This window comes from Rhinopithecus bieti, unplaced genomic scaffold (assembly GCF_001698545.2).
Source record: "Rhinopithecus bieti isolate Rb0 unplaced genomic scaffold, ASM169854v2 scaffold_12476, whole genome shotgun sequence".
NCBI classification, from domain to species: Eukaryota; Metazoa; Chordata; class Mammalia; order Primates; family Cercopithecidae; genus Rhinopithecus; species Rhinopithecus bieti.
Window position 1 is genome coordinate 999,027 of NW_016807303.1, and position 19,076 is coordinate 1,018,102.

Below are 19,076 nucleotides of genomic sequence, written 5' to 3' on the forward strand. Positions count from 1 at the left end.
CAAAATTGAGAACCTGACCAGGGCACAGTGGCTCACACCTGTAATCCCAGCCCTTTGAGGGGCCAAGATTGGCAGATCACTTGAGCTCAGAAGTTTGAAACTAGCCTGGGCAACATGGTAAAGCCCTGTCTCTACCAAAAATACAAAAAACTTAGCCAGATGTGGTGGTGCACATCTGTGGTCCCAGCTACTTGAGAGGTTGAGGAGGGAGGGTCGCTTGAGCTCAGGGGGCTGAAGTTGCAGTGAGTGGAGATCGCGCCATTGCACTCCAGCCTGGGTGACAGAGGGAAACCCCATCTCAAAATAAAAAAACAAAAAAATTGAGAACTTTTCATCACTCCAAAAAACAATCCGCTTGTGCCCTTTTTGTACTCTGTTTCTTCTGTCACCCCTAGAGTGCAATTTTGAAATTGTAGAACAAAGTTTATATTTTCCATTTATTGGAACTTGGATTTAATTTCATAGGAAATTTACAGTATTCAGCATTAACAGTAGTTGTGCAGTCTTAGATGTATAAGGCAAATTTACCAATGTATAAATTGAGATCAAATGGACCAAGGCAGAAATTAAAGTTTTCTCCTCAAAATAGTTGTGGACATTCCAATTAAAGTTTGGTTCTTCATTCCTCACTCTCCTTCACTGTTTTCAGTGGGAAGAGGAGCACTGGTTCAGTCTCTGCTTGTTTAAATCTCTCTTCAGCTCTAATAAATTGATTGTTGTGCTTGAGTCAGTTCCGTAGTTGTAGAACCTGTTAAATCTAGTTGTGGCCAGGTGTGGTGGCTCACGCCTGTAATCCAGCACTTTGGAAGGCCGAGGCGGGTGGATCACCAGGTCAGGAGTTTGAGACCAGCCTGACCAACGTGGTAAAACCCCATCTCTACTAAAAATAAAAAAATTAGCTGGGTATGGTGGCACGTGCCTATAATCAGGAGGCTGAGGCAGGAGAATCACTTGAACCCGGGGGCGGAGGTTGCAGTGAGTTGAGATTGTGCTACTGCACTTCAGGCTGGGCAACAGTGAGACTCCGTCTCAAAAGTAAATAAATAAATAAAAAGCTAGTTTCTGTTCAAATTCTTAAATTTGATATCAAGTCAATTGTATAATTTCCTCTCCAACCTACAAGTAAAATAGTCCTTGCCATAAAAACCCATAACATGCTATATTGTGTGCCTTGCAAACTTCTTAAACTGTGAATAGATCTACTACATTTTTCTTCTTTTTTTCCTAATACCTTGCTCATGGAACTAATGAATTTTCTTTGGATGAAAAATACTGGTATAGGACATAGAATAAATTATGTGAATTCAGAAAGAACCTATCAAAAATTGTGAATATGGAACATACTCTTGGTACTTACACCAGCTTATATTATTTTAGTGAGTTAGAAAGCTATTGTTAAGCTTTTTTTTTTTTTTTTTTTGGGATGGGGTCTCTCTTAGTCACTCAGGCTGGAGTGCAGTGGCACAATCTTGGCTCACTGCAACCTCCCCCTCCCGGGTTCAAGCAATTGTCTTCTCAGCCTCCCTAGTAGCTGAGATTACAGGTGCATGCCACCTCACCCGACCTGTTGAGCTCTTGTAAGAAATCTCCTGAGCAGGAAAATCTAGAGTAGATTAGTGGCTGCTTGGGGCTTTTGGGGGTGGGCAGGTGAGGTGGGTGGGAATGTAGGAAGAGAGTGATAGTTAAGTGGTATGGGGTTTCTTTTTGAGATGATGAAAAGGTTTAAAAATTGGTTGTGATGACTGTGCATATACTAAAAAACATTAGATTGTATACTTTAAATGGGTGTATATGGTATGTGAATTAAATTTTAGTATGGCTCTTTTTTTAAGTCTCTTTCTGGCCAATAATCTTACGTACTTTAATGTGAATTCAGATGAATTAAGGTGCTTGACTTAAAGCAATGGGACAAAAGCCTAGGGCTTCATATACACCAACTCCAGAGATTTCTAGTGCTCTCACCTACAAATTAATTTTCTGGTCAAGTAACATCCAGTTAAATTTGAGTAAATAGCCTCAAAAATCCTAATGGAGACCAAAGCCAAAAATAACTTGTTTTATGTAGTTTGCCTTCTTAATACTTGTTTATCCCAGTTACTCATTTTGAATTATAGTTTGTACATTTTGTTTTGTTTTAGTATGTATATACCATATCAGCTATCTCTTCCTCTGAAACAAATGTTTTACAGAAAATCACATACAGTGATTTCACATATAGTCAACAAGTGTTGACTATGTCAGATAACAGGCTGTAGTAAATAAGTGGAAATTAGGTTTTTACAGTAAACTAGGGAAATAACAATGTGTGGAATCACTACTTTCACTTGCTGTTTTTTCACTTGACACCTTATGAAATAGTTGGCTTGGCCATGGTGCATGAAAAATGTGTACGCTTAAACTCTAGAATCACGCTCAGCATCTTCACATAGTCTCATTATATGAGAAGTTCTCAGGAACTGACACTGATTGAGAGAACCACTGATCAAGTCATCACCTCTCAGTTTACTCCAGATCATTTGTTTATAGAGGGAATTTACTGCATCATTTAAGCTATATTTCTCCTGTTTTTGAAAGGCATTCGTAGTTTAGTTTGTGTAAGGTAGATAGATATTTATGTGACCACAGTTTACATAATAATGATTTGCTGCTAGAAGTAACCCGATTGTAACTGACTAATTCTGAATTACCTGAAGATTTTGAACAAATGTTATTCAGATACAGGTGTTTTAGCTTTAAACAGACTTAAAATACAGATTTTAGAAAAGATAAATTGAAGAGGTCATTCTTTTTTTTCTTTTTTCTTTTTTTTTTTTTTAAGACAGGGTCTCACTCTGTTGCCCAGGCTGGAATGCAGTGGCACAGTCACAGCTCACTGAAGCCCCTACCTCCTGGACTCAAGCAATCCTCCCAACTCAACCCCCCAAGTAGCTGGGACTATAGGCATGTTTCACCTGCCCAGCAAAATTTATTTTCTGTAGAGACAGGGGCTCCCTATGTTGCCCAGGCTGGTCTCAAACTTCTGTGTTCAAGCAGTCCATCCATCTCAGCCTCCCAGAGTGTTGGGATTACAGATGTGAGCCACTGCGCTCAGCCCATAGTGCTTTTTTTGTTGTGGTGGTGGATTTTTGTTGTTTTTTGAGACAGAGTCTCACTTTCATACAAGTTAAGAGTACAATGATATAATCACAGTTCACCGTAGTCTCAACCTCCCATGTTCAAGTGATCCTCCCACCTCAGTTTCCTGAGTAACTGGGACCACAGGTGCACACCACTACACCTGTATGATTATTTTATTTTGTTTGTAGAGACAGGGTCTCGCTATGTTGCCCAGGTGATCCTTCTGAACTCAGGTGATCTTCCTGCCTCAGCCTCCCGAAGTGCTCGCTATTATTACAGGTGCTAGGCCACTGTATCTGGCCCCATGGTGCTTTATTGGTTTATTGGCTATTTTAAATAGTATGCTTCTGAACATAACAGATATATATCTTTTCTCTTTTTTTGAGACAGAGTCTCACTCTATCACTGAGGTCGGAGTACAGTGGTGCAGTCTTGGCTTACTGCAACCTCTGTTTCCCAGGTTCAAGCAATTCTTCTGTCTTAGCCTCCCGAGTAGCTGGGATTACAAGTGCATGCCACCGTACCCTGCTAGTTTTTGTATTTTTTAGTAGAGACAGGGTTTCACTGTGTTAGCCAGTCTGGATTATATATCTTTTCAGATTTTTTGCTTCCTTTTCATCCCATCTTGTTTATATTAATATCTTAACACCTTTTTAGTAACTTAAACCAAAATTAATTTTGTTCTGTCTAAAATACCTAAAAGTCATGCTTTTCAAATTTTGAAAGGAAAATAAATAAAATCAGCTGGACATAGTGGTGTGCACCTGTAATCCCAGCACTCTGGGAGGCCAAAGCAGGAGGATGGCTTGAGCCTGGGAGATTAAGGTTACAGTGAGTTATGATTGCATCACTGGACTCCACCTGGGCAAAAGTGAGCGAAATCCTGTCTCTTAAAAAATAAATAAGGCCAGGCATGGTGACTCATGCCTGTAATCCCAACACTTTGGGAGGCCAAGGCAGGTGGATCACTTGAGGACAGGAGTTCAAGACCAGCCTGGTCAACATGGCAAAACCCCATCTCTACTAAAAATACAAAAATGTGGCCAGGCGCAGTGGCTCACGCCTGTAATTCCAGCACTTTGGGAGGCTTAGGCGGGTGGATCACGAGGTCAGGAGATCGAGACCATCCTGGCTAACACGGTGAAACCCCATCTCTACTAAAAATACAAAGAAGGAGCTGGGCGTGGTGGCGGGTGCCTGTAGTCCCAGCTACTCAGGAGACTGAGGCAGGAGAATGGCGTGAACCTGGGAGGCAGAGCTTGCAGTGAGCCGAGATTGCGCCACTGCACTCCAGTCTGGGCAACGAGCGAGACTCACAAGGAAAAAAGATGCCAGGCATAGTGGTATGCACCTGTAATCCCAGCTACTCAGTAGGCTGAAGCAGGAGAATCACTTGAACCCGGGAGGCAGAGGTTGCAGTGAGCCGAGATTGTGCCACTGCACTCCAGCCTGGGCGACAGCAAGACTCCATCTCAAAAAAATAAAAAATAAATAAATAAGTAAAATAAAATTTTGAAATGGTAGTAAATCTTACATTTCTTTGAAACAGTGATTAGCTTCTTTCAGCAAAATAGTTCCTTATTATTTGTCTAAAAACAGACCTATTACTTACTTGTAGTTAATGTTCATTTTTGCCCTGAATTGTATAATTTTCCACATTTTCGAAATTTTAATTATAACATTATGCAGTTGCATTTTATTTTATGTTCTGTGATTTGCTGTTTCTGTTATTGGACAGAGATTATTTTCAGACTGTCATAGCTTTCATTACTAAAGACACCTGACTTGCCTAACACAAAAGTACTTACTTCTTTACATATATACATATATATATTTAAGTATATATATACTTAATCATATAGCTGATACCTAGTTTTTAAATTTTTATGAATTTTAGCATCTGAGTAGTGGAAACAACTGTAATTGACATGTCAATCTAGGTTTTTAAAATAACTCACTTTATGTTTGTGATATTACACACTAAGGCAGATTTTGTGTCCTTGACTACTATATCCTTAATTAACTACTAGCATTAATTTCAGCCTCATATACCATGAGTGATAGACATGGCCTTTTTTATTATGTAATGTTTCTTACTGGTACAGATGGCTTAAGCAAAATCAGACTAAACTATAGCGATGAATCACCTGAAGGTGGTAAAATGCTTGAAGATGAACTCATTGACTTCTCAGAAGATCAGGATAACCAGGTAAAACTTAATGCTTGGCAAAAAGTTCTAATGTTTTACCTAATTAAACGTTTTTCTTGCTGAACATGGCGGTGCATACCTGTAGTCCCAGTGACTTGGGAGGCTAAGGCAGAAAGATCTCTTGAGCCTAGGAGTTTGAGTTCAGCCTGGGCAACATAAGGAAGCTCCATCTCTTTAAAAAAAAAAAAAAAAAAAAGGAAAAATTAAAAAATTTTACTTTATAAAGTCTTGTAAAGCAATTTCTTCAACTAGTAATTTATCATGGCTTCTGGATTTGGATCATATCTTAAAAAACTAATTCAGCTTTCAAGTCAGAAGTTGCCAGGATAAATGTATTCATGCTGTTGTTGCTGCTACTGTGATGTGGACTGAACTTTAATGTAATATTAATTATCCCACCCTAACTCAGCTACCACCACCACTACCCACCTTCCTCTTTCAAAGCATTTATGGGTCATACTTAACCTTTAACCTGACTTGACATTCAAGAAGCAAATGTTTAAATCTTCAGTTATGTGGTACATGAGTACCAAAAAAATTATATTGTTTTCCCATTTTTCCAGTGATTTTTTTTCTCCTGCCTGATTCAATTTATATATGTCATGGCAGAAGCAGATAATATTTAAAGTTAATATAGGTGAATTCTGACTTTTCCTTAGAGTCACATTTGACATTTCCTTAGAGTCTCTTATTAAATACTGTAAATAAACAGTATTAACACCAAGAATAAAGTATATCTGTGAAAATACTTTACTTTTTAGCTTCTGTTAAAGAGGATTTTTTATTGAGAAAAGTTTATAATTTTGTTAATTCTCTGACCTTTCGTTAGTTGTTAGGACATACTGAGTTGTATAATAGTGAAGATGGCTTTATACTGTACCATCTTTCCTTTTGCTTTATCTTCCTGTGAACAAAAGGCATGTTATGATATCTCTTGGTTTACAATGTATGGCAGCTAAGTACAGCTTTTCAATCCAACATATATAGGAATTACATTCATGATTTATAATGAGCACTTAGGTACTTTTGATTATAACAGTTACCTGTGATGTGAACAAGCTAATGTAACTGTGCTTTATTATTGCTATTATTCCTACTATTGATTATTCCATTCATAAAGTTGCCAGAAGCTTTCTCAAAGAACAACAATGACCAAAACAGCCTTGTTTACATTCAAGAGAATCTGCAGAATAAGGACACAGTGTCCTTAAGTTAGCTTCTCTCAAGTGAGATGGATATGTGCGTTTCTCAAGGAAAACAGTGTTTCCAAAAACCCTTTAAATATTTCTGGTGTGAAAACATTATTCATGTAAAATAACATGTTTTTTATATCCTGTTGTGAAATAGCTGTCTTAGCCAACAAACTAAATTTTGTAAAATAAACTAAAATCAGAGCAGTGATATTTGGTGGGATAAGAATCGGTCATAATATATTCAATCTTAAAGATTTATTCTAGATTGAGTAAATAGATGTAACAATTTGTTATAAACCTTTGGTAAGTTTCTTTTCCTTAAAATGTCAATGTTGTAGCATTAGATAATTGGAACTAAGTAACATATCATATCTCTATTGTCTAATCACGTAAATAAAGAAAAATTTTTGACATTCATTACAAATATTTTGTTTCTAATGTGCTATTTTGTTAGGTTATTAGTTATTTAGATTATATATTTTCAATATTAACAGTAGGCTGTCTTTTATAGGATGATAGCAGTGATGATGGATTCCTTGCTGATGACAGCTGCAATTCAGAAATAGGACAGTGGCATTTAAAGCCTACTATCTGTAAACAGTAAGCATTAACTGTGTATCTTGCAAACTACATAATTTTTATTTCAGTATGCTCATAAAATATAACAGGACAGTTTTTTTTTTTTTTTTTAAACAAATACTTAAGCAAAACTCATAAATGCTGTCAGAGTCAGTGAGGAAACTTGAGGCATGCTATCCAGGGATTAAAATGGGAAGAATGGGTAATCATTTCAGTCCTCCATCTGCCAGTTTCCCCAGCCTCTGCATGCATATGTGCACACACAAATGTTTTGTTTACATTTTTTTTGTATATATTTGTTGAAACAGAGTCTTGCTCTGTCACCGAGGCTGGAGTGCAGTGGCACGATCCCAGCTCACCACAACCTCCGCCTCCCAGGTTCAAGCGATTCTCATACCTCAGCCTCAGGAATAGCTGGGACTACAGGTACGCACCACCATGCCTGGCTAAGTTTTGTATTTTTAGTAGAGATGGAGTTTTGCCATGTTGGCAAGACTGGTCTCAAACTCCTGGCCTCAAGCGATCTGCCTGCCTCAGACTCCCAAAGTGCTGGGATTACAGGCATGACCCATCGCGCCTGGCCACAAGCTTTGATAGTGAACCACTGTTCCTTTTTACTTACAGTGTTTTGGAGCAGAAATTACTATATATCAAAATAGTAACATAGGGTTGGAGTTTAGACTGATAGTCCTTAGCTGCTTTATGAAGGCTGTGGAGTAACCCAAGGCAGATGTAAAAGACATGTTCCAACTGAGAGCTCCAAATAAGAGGAGTCAGTTTTGGTTTTCAGAAGTACATGTTTATTCTGAGGTCTCTCCAGAGATGTTGAACTTCTTAGATGAAGTATTACCTATTTCTAGGTTTAATCTCCTTTGACTTTTTTTTATAGAAAATGTTGACAGAAACTATTAAGAGACTTTGAAAATGAAGCATCATTTTACAGAAAAATAGAGACCTAGGGTAGTTAAAGAATCTGCTCCAAACTTTATAAAATTTTAGCAGGAAGAACCTAGACCAATTCCAGACACAGTGGGTCACACTTATAATCCTAGCACTTTTGAAGGCCAAAGCAGGAGTATTACGTGAGGCCAGGAGTTCAGGACCAGCTTGGGCAACACAGTGAGACCCCATCTCTGGAAAAAGTTAAAAAAAAAAAAAAAAAAAAGAACCAAGTGTGGCGGCTAAAAAATAACCTAGATTTTTTTAACATTTGAGGGCTTTGGGCTCTACATTAGACTTCCTTACTTGAGTTTACAACATAACTTTATAGAATTAAAATATTGAAAGTTGAATCATCACCCATCAGCATTTATATACAGAGTGTTATACAGTGTGTTCTGAAGTTAAATCTTGAAAAAAAAAAAAAACACATTCTAAACTAATTGTTTTATATGATGATTACCTGTTTTCTCTATAATAAATTTTAGTTAAAAATGAGGTTTTTGGCTGGGCGCAGTAGTACATGCCTATAATCCCAGCACTTTGGAAGGCTGAGGCGGGCAGATAGCTTGAGCCCAGGAGTTCTGTACCAGCCTGGGCAACATGGAAAAACCCTGTCTCTACAAAAAATATACAAAAATTAGCTGAGCGTGGTCACACATGCCTGTAGTTCCAGCTCCTCAGGGGGCTGAGGTGGGAGGATTACCTGCACTCAGGACGTTGAGGCTGCAGTGAGCTGTTATTACGCCACTTCACATGGTGACAAGAGTAAGACCCTGGGGTCGGGGGGATTATTTTCTTTCTACTTTTTCACGGCCCTTCTTTTGTTGATTTGGAATATGGGGATGTTCAAATTTTCAGAATTGTTTTGACTTTTTCCTAATTTTGAAGTACTTTTAGAAACCAACTACAGAATTTTAGTATAAAATATAGCTAAGATACAGTTAATATTCTATAATTCAATATTTAATATATCCATAGATATTTAAGTATTATTAGATTATAAAGTTCAAATGTGTCTATAAGGTTCATTTTTTTTCCCGTCACTAGTACTGAGTCATACAAAGGGGATTTTGGAGGTTTTAAATTTGATTGTTTATAATATGCCACTTTTAATCCTTTTATGCCTTTGTAATATTATGAAGTATTCGACTCTTGGTCATTTTTGCCCTGCAGACCTTGTATCCTACTTATGGACTCACTCCGAGGCCCTTCTCGGTCAAATGTTGTCAAAATTTTAAGAGAGTAAGTTCACACTTTATTTTGTATTCTGATGGGGTGAAAAACTATATATTTATATATACATGTATTCTTAATATATATGAATTATTGCAGGTATTTAGAAGTGGAATGGGAAGTTAAAAAAGGAAGCAAAAGAAGTTTTTCCAAAGATGTTATGAAGGGCTCTAATCCAAAAGTACCACAGCAAAACAACTTCAGTGACTGTGGTGTATATGTATTGCAGTATGTAGAGAGCTTTTTTGAGGTGGGTTTCAATTTGTTGGATCTGATATAATGAATAATAAAATAGTGCATTTGACTTTACCTTAGTAAAAAACACAATAAGCAAATATTTCAGAGTTTCAAAATTATTGTTTCAAAAATTGTTCCATGGAGCAAAAGCTTCTAAATGGAAGAACCTTCAAGGCATAAAAATAGTATATTTACAGTTCATCAAATCCAAGGCTTGTTGAGCTCATTCTATCACTGAACAATCAACCTGCCCTCTCTACTAGCTCTTTGCACCTTAAGAAATCTCTCCCATGATTCACACTGCCTCTTTTAGCTTAACTCTTTTCTCCTCTTCATAGATATATTTCTTAAGAAGTGTTTATATTCACACTCTAATTCTACAGATTCTACCTTTGTAATCTCTAAAATCTGGCTTTATCCTTACCCTTATGTTAAAATTGCTCTTGACTTTCCAGCACCCTTTGACAGTGTCAACCATTTCTTCCTCACTCTCTTGGCTTTGACTTCAGAGGTACAGTACCACACATACCTCTCTTGGATGTTCTTTATAGTGATCTTGACTCCTATCTTCATCCACCATACAGTGGATGACCACTAGGTTCTGTGAATTGTCACTTAATGTCAGATACGTTTACTTCTTTATCCTCAAGTGTCACTATTCTGAACTGCTATACCAATCTCTAACAGATTCCTGTGCCTCCTGCCTTCTGTTTTTCATGGTTGTTTTACAAAAACATAAATCTAATCCTGTTACTTTCCTACTTTAAATCTTATAGTGGCTTCCTGTGGCTGTTGATTTACAGAGCAAAATCTTTCACATGATTGATAAGCACCTATGTGATATGACCCCTTATTTAAGCTTCTAGCCTCATTTTCCCACCATTTTCACTCTAGCATTTAATATAACAGCCAGCCACCTGAATGCCATTGTTTGGTGTTCTTTCTTGCCTCTAGGCCTTGATTCATATTTCCTAACCTGGAATATTCTTTTGTTGCTTCTATCATACCTTGGCTGTCTAACATATATTCATTTTTCAGGTCTTAGCCTAAACATCACTTCCTCTTGGAATTGCATAAAACCCCCAGATATGTATTTTCACAGTACTCTATACTTCTGTCATAATACTTGCCATATTTCTTGTTTTAGTTGTTGAATTACCTGTCTTTCTAAACTGGAGCTAGCAAACTCGTTAATAAAGTAGTAAATATGTTAGACTTTGCAACTGTACGGTCTCTATTGCCTCTTAGTTCTGCTGTTGTCCAGTGAAAGCATCTGTAGACCATATGTAAATGAGTTAGTGTGACTATGTTCCAATAAAACTCTATTACAGAAACAGGCAGTGGGCAGAATTTGGTCCACTGGCAAACCCTGATCTAGACTGTAAGATCTGTGACAGAAACTGTGTCTTGTATCTCCAGTACCTAGCACAGTACTTGGCCTGTGATAGATAATACACAAATACATATTGAATGAGTTGTTGGGTTTTCTTATTTTTAACTTTGGAATGTTTCTGTGATTGAAATGAAAGGTTATTTATTACAATTTTCTAATATGCATTTAATTGTTTTATTTTCAGAATCCAATTCTCAATTTTGAACTACCTATGAATTTGGCAAACTGGTTTCCTCCACCAAGAATGAGAACAAAAAGAGAGGAAATCCGAAACATAATTCTGAAGCTACAGGAAGATCAGAGCAAAGAGAAAAAAAAGCATAAGGACACTTACTCAACAGAAGCACCTTTAGGCGAAGGAATAGAACAATATGTCAATAGTATCTCAGATTGACCATTTCTGTTACTTGTCAGTTCTACCTTCAAAAACAAAAAATGACTTTCAAATTTGGGTGTAGACAGTAAAGAACTGAAGTGCTCACTACTCAGTGATTTGGAAATTTTGATGCTTGTATAAATGTCACATAATTAATTTCCAAAGGCATATGTATTAAGTAAAAGTCTGTAAATATGTTAATGAGGCCAATTTTTCCAACATTTATAATTATTTTTTTCACTTGTTAGGAAGCTTTTGTTATGTATTTTCTGTTAATAGTACCTAAAATTGCAACTTCTAAACACAAATAAAAAGAAAATATTTATAGGAGGAAATGATTAATTTGATATTCTTTAGTGAACTTGTTTAATTCCTCAGTGGGTGTGACATATTTCATGGGAATATTCAGATATCTATGGTAATATTTTGACCCTTTATATTTGTTCTAAAATAAGTCAAAATGTGAAAATAATATTAAATCTAAGATATTTTGAACTAAGCATCTTTATATGCTTGTGTAACAGGAACAAAGTATCAGCCTTTCAATTCAGACACTGCCTTGTGTTCAGTGAACCCAAGAAATGTAATAAATATTTGTAATTTTACACAAATATTTAAGAGGAAAGAGTATTAAGACCGATTCAAAAAAAGTAACCTTATACTACTAAAAAATAACTGTTCTTGCATATATTATCATCAAATGCATTTTTGAAGACATCAAAGACTCAGGTTAAAACTATTTTGGTAAGTGCAGCTTGAATTTCAAATATCCCATGTTACCTTTCTATATTACAGCTTGAAGTATGCTACAATCTGTGTCATACAGTTAATTGATAAGCATTTTTAATCTGTGTAAACACAGGAATTTAAATAGGAATTTACTATTTTTTGGTAAACTTTTGCTATTTTTTCATTGCTCATTTTGTTCTTATTATTTTGATAAAGTATCAGACTTTTTGCTTGAGTTTTTCAGTGTAAATTATTTTTTACATGTAAAATTACTGTATTCAACCAATTGCATAATACATCAAAAATCTTTGAATTCCCCTTTAAAAGTACTAAAATTTGATGGTTTCCATGACAGATTTATAGCACATATAGGGATCTTACATATATCTGCAGAAACTTCATTATTTTTCAAATGAAGTGATATATACTTCTTTCAAATGAACTTTGAAACTTGAAACATAGTCATTTTTTGTTAAATACTGAATTTTAAATACACATATCAAAATAGTTGAGAATAAAAGAAGGCCTAATCATCAGCAATTATTTTATTTTTAATTTGGCCACCTCTGACATTGCAATCAATATCTTAGGGTATTTTCTTGAATTTAATAAAGTCCCATGGGTGTCTTCAGGGTGAATGGGAATGCTAACAACCACCAAAAAATACCTATTGAGACACAATAGAGTCTCAATAAGAGAAATATTAAAATGAAAGAAAGGTCACCATTAGTGATTATCAATTGTAGTTTGTTACTTTGAACTAACTATATTTCTGATTATCTCTTTATAGTAGTAACTTAGAGCTATTAGCTCAGATAATTAGCTCAGATAGGAAAAACAAGTTTAATTTTGTTATTTACTGAACATGGCAAAATGCTTTTCAATCTCTGATAAAACTGGGATAAAAAATTGAAGTTTTTTTAAAAAACCTAATAGCAATAAGCAAAATTGGCACACATTTTTTTTAATGAACTATGTTTTGTCAGAATCTGAAGGTACTGAAAAACTATTCTAAAATGCCTACTTTTGTGTTAATTTGTAATGGTTACATTTTGCACCCTTAGATAATGTTTGATAAGATAAAAATACAATTTATCCCTTGTACCAACTCAAGTCAATCACATTTTAACATGAAAATATAGATTAATGTATGTCAGCTTTCTAGAGGTAGAATACTCAGCTATTTGATGGTATTTTCCCACCCCATGTGAAATTTTATTTTGGAAGTTATGCTAGTGACATTGCAATATATATTGAAATCTTTGGAGGCTGCCAGGTTGAGCTTCAGAATTAGACTTGAGAATCTTTGGTGTATATGCACATTCACTTGATAATTGTGTACTCTATGTAGTTTAAAGTGGAATCAGCCTTTTAAAATGTGTTATGAGTACTTAGAAGTTGTGAAACAACTTACAGAGGTTTGTTACTTGACACTGAAACTGCATGATGAGTATCTGGTGTCTTAACTAATTAGATAGATCTGTTGTATTGGTTTTCTTGTTGGATAGAATAACAGTTAATCATTTTTAGAAGAGTTTTAGATTACTTGCCATAAAATTTGTATGTGTCTCAGCTCTTGTTAGTTTAGGAGCGGAGGTGGTGGTTAGTCTCTTCTCTTTAATGTTGCTGTACTACTTTCAGACAGCTGAAAACTTAATGGTGTTATTTCAAGTTCACATAACCCTAAAACAGCTTTTCTTTGTGTAGTAACTTGTGCTTAAACTTTTAGTCAATTAAATGTAGGAGGTTTTATTTGAAAGCATAAATGATTCTCTAAATTACATCTTGTTTTAAGCTACCAAAATGAATTCAATAATTTTTATTAAAAAAAAAAGTTCTCTGAAAACTGTAAGACAATGTAAAAGAATAAGTTTTAATTCCCCAAAATCAATAATTGTACTTAAAATCTCAGACAATTCACTGAACAGGAATAATAAAGAACATATTTTAATATATAATACGACCAAGAGTTTGGTGGAGCAAAGCGACTGGAATATAACAATGGAAGGGAATAACTTGGTCAGAAGAAACAACTCTTATGACTCAGTGTAGTGCTGTTTGTCTAGAAGAGATACACATAACAAGGCTGCTCTTTAGATCACTGTAAGGACAAAAGGAGAGGGAGATTATTGTTAAGGTGAACTACAGGCTGTCTAGTCAAGTGGATGTAAGTAAATAGTTGAAGACCACCAAGTGCAGAGAGGCAAAACCAGACTCTACTAAGAAATGTGCTAAAATACTCCAACAGGGATTTCTGGTACATTTGTCATTTCCTACTCAGGAAGAAGAAAAAGGGTTATGAAAACTGCTATTCCAAAACTTACTACCTGTAGAGGGAGAATTGGCTGGTTAAGTGAAAGCAATGTGAATTATGGGGGAAAGTAGCCCAGCCCTACCATCTTAATTCTTAGAAGCCAGATCAAAGAATAATGCTAAGAGTTTCCTAAAATACTATTAAGGAAACCACAGTACAGTGTACTTAGAGAAAGATACCATTGACTCATGGCCTAAAATACTCATAAAAGTTAAAAGCATAGAGGTCTTTATTACAAATGATTACGGTTAAATTGTCCTTACTGGACATGATTACAGTGAGAAGGATGGTACCCAAAAATAGGTTTGTTTTTTTTTTTCCCTTTTGAGACAGGGTCTCACTCTATCACCCAGGCTAGAGTACAGTGGCACGATCTTGGTTCACTGCAACTTCCACCTCCCTGGCTCAAGCGATTCTCCCACTTCAGCTTCCTAAGTAGCTGGGACTACAGGTGCATGCCACAAAACTAGGATTTTTATCTAAACATGTATTAAAATCATCCAAGGAGCTTTACAAACTGTAAATATTTCCCAGTTATTTCTGGTGCACACCTCCTTGTGGCAAGCCACTGATTTGAAAGGATCAGTATTTGTCTCTGGTGGCTTTCTTGTTGCTGGTTCCAAAGGTAGTGAGGCTTGTCTGCGTTTTCTTCCCACCCGTGCTTAAAGATACGCTTTTAAGTGCTTCCCCCAAATAGCCATTGAGAACCTGATTGATGAGGTCGTGCTGTTACTAAGCCTTGAGGAATTGAAGTACAGGCGGAGTATGTCTTATCTGAAATGCTTCAGACCAGAGGTGTTTCAGATTTTTTTGTATTTTAGAGTGTTTGTATTCATACTGTTGAGCACTCCAAATCTGAAATCTGAAATGCTCCAAGGACCATTTCTTTTGTGTGTCATATCAGTGCTCAAAATGTTTCAGATGTTCAGGTTTGAGATTCTCAACCTATATTAAACTACTCATAGGTTAGAGACTAGCTAATGTCCTGATTTTCAAAGGGAAAAGTAGCTTCTGCAAATTATAAAGTAGTTCTTGATAAGACTCTTAAGATGAATTATCAAAAGACTGGTTTATGAACTCCTAAAGCAGGGGTCACCAGGATCATATCATGGGATCATGGGACCACTAACAGCAAGTTTGTCTCATATATATATATATATTTTTTTTTTTTTTTCTTTTCTTTTCTTTTCTTTTNTTCTCAACCTATATTAAACTACTCATAGGTTAGAGACTAGCTAATGTCCTGATTTTCAAAGGGAAAAAGTAGCTTCTGCAAATTATAAAGTAGTTCTTGATAAGACTCTTAAGATGAATTATCAAAAGACTGGTTTATGAACTCCTAAAGCAGGGGTCACCAGGATCATATCATGGGATCATGGGACCACTAACAGCAAGTTTGTCTCATATATATATATATATATTTTTTTTTTTTTTCTTTTCTTTTCTTTTCTTTTTGAGACCAGATCCTGCTGTGTCACCCAGGCTGAAGCGCAGTGGCACGATCTTGGCTCACTGCAGCCTCAAACTCCTGGGCTCAAGCAATTCTCCTGCCTTAGCCTCCTGAGTAGCTGGGACTACAGGTGTGTGCCACCACACCTGGCTAATGTTGTGTGTGTGTGTGTGTGTGTGTGTTTTGTAGAGACTGGGTTTCATCATGTTGCCTAGGCTGGTCTCGAACTCCTGGGTTCAAGTGATCCAACTGCCTCAGCCTCCTAAAGTGCTGGGACTACAGGCGTGAGCCACCATGCCCAGCCTGTTTAATATTTTTAACGGGATTCTGGACCAGTTAATCGGTAGAATGCAGATAGACCATGAATTTTCAAAGTGTGTTTGATAACTTTGTTTTCATAGATAATAGATGATGTGGTCATTTAAATTTAGAAAACAGTTTAAGCAGGTCTCCTCATGGGACTTCTTGGAGTCTCTAATAGGCTAATGTGCAGAACACAGCATTACTGTAGAATTTGACCGTATCCTCTTTCTCTCCTGGACTGGCTTTCTAAACTTCCTTATAAATGCTACCCATCAGAAGACATAGTTTCAACTATTGGGGGTTTTTGTGACCTGACCTTCGATAGAAGATGCTTTTAAAATTGATTTGAGGTTTGTTTTTTTTACATTTTATTAATAGTTGGGTATATATATGATTCAGAAACTTGAAAATATGTGACCAGTGTCTTAGGGAAATGAAGTTTCATAAGGAGAATTTTTCTTTAATCATGAAAATAACCATTGTGAAAAAATTACAAATATTTTATACAAGTGGATTCTTCTAGAAAAAAGCAAATTTAGTGATACTAATCTTTTGAAAGGTTAGCAAATCCCCTAAATTCCTCATATACAAGTAGCAATTGTGTAAAAATATGAAAGTGGATCGAAACGTTATCTTGAGACTTTTCCTTCCGTTTATATCTGAACCACTTAACTGCTAGATTAAACCCTCAACTTCCACTCAATTATCTTTTATTTTAGAATTAAACTGCAATAGACAAAGTTTATACCTAGAAGCATTTTTTTTTCTTCTAAAGAAATGTGTGCGCCAGTTGGTTGCAGTGGCTTACGCCTGTAATCCCAGCACTTTGGGAGGCCGAGGCAGGCGGATCACGAGGTCAGCAGATCGAGACCATCCTAGCTAACATGGTGAAAGCCCATCTCTACTAAAACATACAAAAAATTAGCCGGGTGTGGTGTCGGGCGCCTGTAGTCTCAGCTATTCGGGAGGCTGAAGCAGGAGAATGGCATGAACCTGGGAGGTGGAGCTTGCAGTGAGCAGAGATCACGCCACTGCATTCCAGCCTGGGCAACAGAGCGACACTTCCGTCTCAAAAAAAAAAAAAAAAAAAAAAAATATGTGCAAGAAAGTACTCTTGGAGCTCAGCATGGTGACGCACATCTGTAAACCCAGCTACTTGGGAGGCTGAGGTGGGAGGATCACTTGAGCCCAGGAGTTCAAATCCACCCTGAGCCACAAAGCAAGACCTTCGTGTCTTTAAAAAAATTGTCTCCGTAAAAAAGTTTAAGTATTCTGTAAGTTAGAAATTATTGTTATTAATTTCCAGTGTTTTTAACCCCTTAACTGAAAATAAGTTGTTCAAACCTGTTAGAGAATATATTATTACATAATCATAATTAGTTTTATACATGGTAACAGAAGATTTGATCAAAAACAAATGAAAATAAATTAGTTCTTATTTTTTGAATAAATGTTTTAAGCGTCTACTTTGTACTAGGTGCTGGTGACAGAGCAGCCAAACAGTTACCATCTTCCTTCCTGGAGCTTATAGTGGCATGGAAAAGACATGTTAATCAGCCACACAAATTAATCATTTCAAGTAAGTATAGAGTATATTATGATAAGAAGTTCATGGAGTATATTAAGATAAGATAGCTTAATCTGGGGAGGTTAAGGAAGTCCTCCCCGAAGGTGTAACATTTGAACTGGAAGTCGGGAAGTTCTGGAAGGGGAAGAGAGGATAGTGTTTGTAGGCTGTACAAAGGCTCTGAGGTAGGAAGATGTGTAATCTGTTCTAAATGATAATGGCTTCATTTATTAAGGATGGCAAACATTGGTCTAAGCATTTTATTTATATTTTATCTTATTTTATTTTTTTGAGATGGAATATCACTCTGTTGCCCAGGTTGAGTGCAGTGGCACGATCTCAGCTCACTACAACCTCCACCTCCTGGGTTCAAGCAATTCTCCTGCCTCAGCCTCCGAGTAGCTGGGATTATAGGCGCGCGCCACCATGCCCAGCTAATTTTTTATTTATTTATTTATTTATTTTATTTTTTTTTTTTTTTTGAGGGGGAGTCTCGCTCTGTCGCCCGGACTGGAGGACAGTGGCCGGATCTCAGCTCACTGCAAACTCCGCCTCCCGGGTTTACGCCATTCTCCTGCCTCAGCCTCCCGAGTAGCTGGGACTACAGGCGTCCGCCACCTCGCCCGGCTAGTTTTGTATTTTAGTAGAGACGGGGTTTCACCGTGTTAGCCAGGATGGTCTCGATCTCCTGACCTCGTGATCCGCCCGTCTCGGCCTCCCAAAGTGCTGGGATTACAGGCTTGAGCCACCGCGCCCGGCCTATTTATTTTTTTAAACAGAGTCTCCCTCTGTCACCCAAGTTGGAGTGCAGTGGCACGATCTCAGCTTACTGCAAGCTCCGACTACTGGGTTTATGCCATTCTCCTGCCTCAGCCTCCCGAGTAGCTGGGACTACAGGCACCTGCCACCACGCCCGGCTAAATTTTTCTTTGTATTTTTAGTAGAGATGGGGTTTCACGTGTTAGCCAGGATGGTCTCAATCTCCTGACCTCGTGATCCGCCTGCCTCAGTCTCCCAAAGTGCTGGGATTACAGGTGTGAGCCACTGCACTCAGCCAGTGCCCAGTTAATTGTATTTTTCGTAGAGACGGGGTTTTACCATGTTGACCAGGCTGGTCTTGAACTTCTAACCTTAAGTGATTGCCTGCCTCAGCCTCCCAAAGTGCTAGGATTACAGGCATGAGCCACCACACCTGACTTGTCTAAGCATTTTAAATCAGTGAATTCACTTATTCCTCACAACATCATAAGAGATGTACTGTTACTACTCCCAATTTCCAAGACAAAGAAATCCAAAGGAATAGCAAGGCTGGGTTTTGAATTCACAACCTTACCTAGAGGCTAGGTTAACCTGTACTAGATAAAAGTAAGTGAAAATAAATAAGATATACCTTTTTTTTTTTTTTTTTTTTTTTTTTTTTTTTTTTTTTTTTTT

The 19,076-nt window shown here is 36.9% G+C and overlaps 1 protein-coding gene and 1 long non-coding RNA gene across 2 annotated transcripts in view; one reads left to right on the forward strand and one right to left on the reverse strand.

Moving 5' to 3' along the window:
• Positions 1–12,917, forward strand: part of SENP6 (SUMO specific peptidase 6) — a 117,745-nt gene extending 104,828 nt beyond the window's left edge. The window contains 5 exon segments of the mRNA XM_017881128.1: positions 5,223–5,326; positions 7,031–7,119; positions 9,214–9,282; positions 9,373–9,523; positions 11,088–12,917. Of these exon segments, the coding sequence (XP_017736617.1) occupies positions 5,223–5,326; positions 7,031–7,119; positions 9,214–9,282; positions 9,373–9,523; positions 11,088–11,297 (623 nt within the window). The 3' untranslated portion in view covers positions 11,298–12,917.
• An 852-nt stretch (positions 12,918–13,769) lies between these two features.
• Positions 13,770–15,785, reverse strand: LOC108535234 (uncharacterized). Its single transcript, XR_001887172.1, has 2 exons — positions 15,526–15,785; positions 13,770–15,267 (listed from the first exon to the last, which is right to left on the reverse strand). It is a non-coding gene; the product is annotated as an uncharacterized LOC108535234 (long non-coding RNA).
• Positions 15,786–19,076: the final 3,291 nt, after the last annotated feature.